We start from the raw sequence: 6,000 nt of genomic DNA, 5'->3' as shown, positions 1-6,000 counted from the left end.
TCTCTCTCTCACACACACACACACACACACTCACCCTCTCTCTTTCTATCTCTCTCAGTCACTCACCCCCCTCTCTCTGTCACTCACCTCTCTCTCTCTCTCTCTCTCTCTCTCTTACTCACCATCTCTCTCTCTCTCTCTCTCTCTCTCTCTCTCTCTCACTCTTTCTCTCTCACTCATATTTAAGTAAACGTTTCATTCAGTCAAGTTTAAGTAAGCATACAGTGTGTATGGTGTACAGAAGAATTTCTTTGGCATCTTCTATTCATCTCTCTTTTATTTTAATCTAAATTGACCAGTATATTTTGTTATGCTTGGCTTTTGAGTTATGAACAAAAAAAAAGGAAAAACCTACTACATTCATCTGCACAGAGCAAAGTTTTTGAAGGCTACTTCACCTCAACGCCAATCACCAGGCCTTCAAATAAAACAGATCAGACCTGCTTGCTCCTGCTCTACGCCTCCACACATCAGTTCCAACACGTGCAAGAAGAAAGACAGGAAGACGATAAAACTGCAGCTCGCTCTGGTCATCTTCAAGAGCAACCCAGCTGAACACTTCTGCTGTTTAAAGGTGTGAGTACACGACGTTTAGCACCGTGACACGAGGCAGAACGGCCTTTAAGCAATTATTTATAGACATGTAAAAAACCATTTCTCTTACAAAACAAGCATATTTATATATTTTTTCTTTTCCCCCAGAAGTATACTGCAGTATTAATAAACGCAGGCTGCTTTCTATTCCGAGTGGTCATTAGAATATCCTGTAGTGGCTGTTATTTATTTATTCGCTCTGGCAGCGATGATTGCACTTTTAAAATGTCACAGTCATACAAATGGGAGGGAAAATAAAAGGCAAGAAGAATATACCCTGGTTATAAAGAGCGGATAACTATAAAAACCCTGAAGGTATTTCTGCACAGGTTTTGTCATCGTGACACATTCGCAAATATCTCGAGCAGTGAAAAGTGGTGTTATGGCAACCTGCTGTATTTACTGCTAGCCCGAGGACGCGGACGCACATCGGAGCATCGCTGATGTTTAGATGTTTATGAGTGTCCTCTTGCTTGCGTGACCCGGATTAGTATTTATAAGAAAAGCGCACGGAACGTGGCAGCACTTTATCATAGAAAGATCCGGGGGGAAAAATCCGAAGTCCCAGGTTGGCTGGAAGAAGCCAGCCCGTTTTGGACAGATTTGAAATAAAGGTATGAAGGAAAAATGTGGGTGGAAGCTGTGATAAAATGATTTTTTTAATTTTTTTATTTTCATTAAAATGGTCATTTCGGTTGATTTTATTTATCAGTGTTGTGATTTCCATGACAGAAAATCACAGGCTTCACTTTAAGGACCAAAAAAAATTAATGTGTAGTATTAAGATTTGGTATTAGAATCTTTAAAAAAGTTTTTTCTGAGTTGGTTGTAATAGCGTGTTACTACCAGAGGGGGCTCCATTTCCCACAAATGCCCAAATGTTACATCAAGCAAGCTTTAATCTTTATGTTAAACACTGATGCTTCAAGAATACAGTAAATCAGGACTCTGGAATAGCTTGGGTATTTATCCAGTTCTCTATTAAACATAATAAAAACCTCCAAATCATCATTTACCTCATCGTAGATGCTGTCGTTCTTCTCGAAGTCTCCAGGCTTCCTCGGCAGCACATGGACGTGCACATGCTAGTACAAAAAAGTACAAAAACAAGGAGAGCATTCATTACAATCACTTCTCTCTCAGCCACGCTCTACCAAGCACAATATCTGCACAGATACAATACTTAATTAATTCGCAATCTGGCACGGGGGCTGTGCTGATTTGGCTGTGGCAAATATTTATTTTTCCCCACTCACAAGAGGGCTATAGTAAATTCCACCAAGCGTACGTCTGACGCTAAACCTCAGAGATTTGCACATGTGGGCTTTTTTTTTATAATTATTTTTTTAAACTTAAATTGACTTTGTCAGGCGTCCTTTGCAGCTCCCTGCTGCAATATGCTGTCACAAACTCGACCATCTGTACGGGTGGTTTGTGAAACTCCGCTCTCCTTGGGTGCACATTAGTCAAGGTTTTTCTCTCTCTCTCTCTCTCTCTCTGGGTTTTACTGCACAACTGGCTCTTTTTTAATTAAACAAAACGTACCGTGTTGTGTTTTATTGCATTATTCAGAAATGGAGTGTTTATTTTTGTGTTGCTGTTTTTTTTCCCCCCTCAACTTTATTTTCGTACTTCAAATGAAAGTAGGAAAAGGAAAAGGGCATCCGCAGGGGTGCGTATAAATCAACTGTTCCCGGTACATTTGCAATCAGTGATAGTTTGCAATTAAAAGGGGGAAAAATGGTATGATTGTTTTGCGAAACAGAATCTGAGACTATGAGGAATGGCACAGTAAGAAAAAAAAATTGGCAAGTTCTATAAAAACACAAGCAAAGTGATATCAGGAATCAGATGAATATGATGAGGTTCTGTAGGTTCTATAGTTCTAACTTCAAGCAGCGATGTATAAAATCAGTCTCAGGTCCATCCATCCATCCATCACCATTCCATCCATCCATTTATCCATCCAATCATCCATCCATCATTCAATCATTCCATCCATTCATCCATCCATCCACCATTCCATCCTTCCATCCATCCATCCATCCATCCATCCATCCATCCATCTTCTGTAGCACTTCCCCTACACATGATCACATGCAACCTGAAGTCAATCCCAGGAGACTCGAGGTACAAGGCTGGCGACACCATGCATGGAGAGAATATCAGGGCACACATAATCACACCCATTCACATGGTGTGATCTCTGAACCAGATGAAGAAACTGGAAAACCCAGAGGAAACCCCTGAAGCACAAGGAGAATGTGCAAACTCCACCCACAAAGAGGATGAGGAGGGAATTGGGCGGAGACTCAAGACATAATCATTGACATGGTGGCATTTTCTCAGAAAAGAGATGTTTATTTAACAAAGATAGAAGAAATGATGCGTAGCAGACAGTTTTCCATCTTCAAGACAGAGAAGGTTGTGGTTTTCTGGTTTCTTGGAAATCATTTCAAGAGAGAGAGAAAGAGAGAAAAAATAGATAGACAGAGAGAGAGAGAGAGAGGCAGATGAAGTAACGACTCTTTATAGCTGCTATAACATAAGTGATAACAGGAAGCACTCTATCTTGATTTCCAGACATTCCTAAACAAGACGTCTATCATACTTTTTCAGTGCCTCATCACCATGTTATCGTTGGTTATTTTCCAATAACAGCGTACACCATGTGTCATGAAGGTCATTATGGTTCATGGTGACATGTAAAGTATAAGTTATATAATGATCCTGAGAGGATGCTGAGGGAGGGCTCTGAAATAATTAGAGCTTTCGGACATTTTTTAAAATAAAAAAACATCAGTGGACACATCAGGAGTCCGTCATAAATCTAAGCAAATAATATCCTCCATGTATCATCAGAGCTCCTCGTCATGCTATCCTGCACCCGTCCGGGGTGTAATAACCACACCGCTGGGCTTTTTATTCATTTTTCATTAGTCTGCTTTGATAAACAGCGCGTGGCTCCGGCAAATAACTGTTTATAAATCTTACAAACAACATAACATGTTTGCAGGCATCTGCCTTGTTGCCATGTGGTAATGAGACCATTTGCATAATGACTGTATTATTAAATTTGTCTACCTTGAGGAAATGTTGAAGAAAAAATACAGTGAGCAGCTTTTGTTTAGGAAGAAGTCATTTGATAATGGACTTACAAAAGCTGGAAACTTTGGGCTAAAGGCTAAAAGGCTGCATCTGAGGCTAAATACAGCCGCGTCTAGGCTTGAGCTCAAATGAGGCCCTGATTCTGTGTGTGTGTGTGTTGATATGAGGTCATGTTGTTTTCTGTATTACAGCAGTTTTATGAACAGCTCAGGTTGTGCCTCATGGAACAATAAATCTCATGTATCCGACCTTTCCCATCTTTCCCAGATGCAAAGAAAGCGCATGCAGGTTTCCTCTCGGTTTCCCATTTTTAATTTTATCAGCGTGACTCAGACTGACAAAAAAAATAGGAGCTGAGGAAAGGTCAGCCGTTTAACGTGCGTCACGGTTCGATTTGCATGTGTTTGGAGGAGTCTAGCTTTCCCTGCGTGTCTGAAGATGAGCTCGGGTTATGCTCTGAGAGCCGAGAAAGTCGTAATGTTTACAAAATACTCATCACTTGGACCGTTATGCTAATGGAAAGAGTTTCTATTGCAGGTTGCCATAGTAACAGTGTTTATCAGTGGGTGGAGCTTCGTCAGTCGCTTTATATTTGCATAAACTTTTGTTTCTCACCACTGTTTGCCCTGTGACACTGTAATAGAGTTTGTTGTGTTGTAGAATTTGTTGTGACCTCATGGCATACATGGAATCAAATAAAACCACACACCATATATGTAAAAAAAAAAAAAAAATGAAACACAAAACATGAAAAAAAGCAAAAAATAATTAATAAACAAATAATGTAAAAAATGTTGAAATACACAAACAATTTTTAAATAAAAATAAATAAATAAACATGTTAAAATTAAATTATTATATAAGAAAATCATAAAATAAATGAATCGTGTATGAATCATAAATAATGTAAATGTGAAAAAGGTAAAAAAAAAAAAAATAAAAAATAAAAAATTAACAGATGAGAAGAAATGAAACAGGTGAAAAATTAACATGTGAAAATATTTAAACTTTTAAGTTCACATGGAAAAATAAATTGCACAATGTGGGAAAAAATCTGGGTAAAAAAAATGAGCTAAAAAAAATGGGAAAAATGAACGCAAAAAATTGTTTGTAAAAAATGATTTCAAAATAAAAGAATTCTGTAGAAAAAATCACTGTGTAGTAAATGAATCGTGCATAAAAAAAAAGAAAATTACTACAATGCAGTCTTATTTTTCCTACACATAATTGCCCCAGATTTTTTTTATTAATTTTTTTTTCTACTAAGGCTGTGTGTTTGTATTTGGTGAAAATAAAGCATGTAGTTGTTTTTCAGCAAACTTTTTAGAAAGAGTCTAAAAATGCAGTAAAATTATTTACCGACTCCTATGTGATTTGCTTTGTGTAACTTTTCTCTGAAGGTCTTCATCCGTTTGTGTTTGTCATAGTGTTACTCCTCCTCTTCTGAAGTGAAGAAGTGACTTTATTCCATTCTATAAACCTACATGACATGAATTGCCTTAGATGCAATATTTTTTGTTGCTGTTTTTCCGAAAAGTTTTCTTCTTGTCCTTCAGTAAACCGTCTCTAACTTCCTCGGGCCCTGTGACCAATGTGTGCGATGTGAAACTAGATGCTCTCAACATAAAAGGTTTGTAAAGTTCCTAATTAAAACAGATGCCTATTAATTAGCTCCTGACTCTGGACAAATGAGCAAAATGTCTACTGTGCCATTTATACTGTTTAAGTTCAATCTATTCAGACAGCCAGACAAATGTATTTTGTCATGAACAGCTGTGCTCTTATTAAGACGGGGGGGTAAAAGCGACACGTTCTTGCAGCCAGCGCTCCTAATTAGAGATATATGTATTTTTTTTTTTTTCTCATTTATATATTTATTTCTTTTTCCTCCCGAAGCCTTCTGCAAAGCGTGGTTTTTGAAAGCGGTGCGTAATTTACCAAGAGATTCATCTTGCTTTGTGGTTTGATGGGGACCATTTTACTTCACGCTGCTCAGCATATGCTCCGAATTGCTCTTTGTGCGAAAGACACGTGAACGGATGCGAGGACCGACGCGTCGTCGCTGCAGAACTAATATTTACGTGGCCTCTGGTGAGATCTGCCAGTCACGCGCACGACGCACGCCTCAATCGAGCGGGCTAATTGCACGATGATTAATTTAGATCTGATTTATTTCTTGTGCTCAATTTTCTTTTAAACATAATGGCAACACCGGGTATCCCAGCGCAAGAAACGCAGGCTAATTAATTTTCATCTGATTTGTTTGGAGCGCTTGGTTTTCATTTAAACATAATGGCA

General features: G+C 38.4%; 1 protein-coding gene across 2 annotated transcripts in view; it reads right to left on the bottom strand.

Annotated features, from left to right (window-relative positions):
* Positions 1–6,000, bottom strand: part of fhit (fragile histidine triad diadenosine triphosphatase) — a 270,717-nt gene that overhangs the window by 49,299 nt on the left and 215,418 nt on the right. For both annotated transcript variants that reach the window (XM_058373930.1, XM_058373931.1), the window contains exon 6: positions 1,611–1,679. In XM_058373930.1, the coding sequence (XP_058229913.1) occupies positions 1,611–1,679 (69 nt within the window). The remainder of the gene's footprint in view (positions 1–1,610; positions 1,680–6,000) is intronic.

The sequence above is a fragment of the Hemibagrus wyckioides genome, linkage group LG21 (genome assembly GCF_019097595.1).
Source record: "Hemibagrus wyckioides isolate EC202008001 linkage group LG21, SWU_Hwy_1.0, whole genome shotgun sequence".
NCBI lineage: Eukaryota > Metazoa > Chordata > Actinopteri > Siluriformes > Bagridae > Hemibagrus > Hemibagrus wyckioides.
The sequence above is the reverse complement of the archived record's forward strand: the minus strand, read 5'-3'. Positions and strand labels throughout refer to the sequence as shown.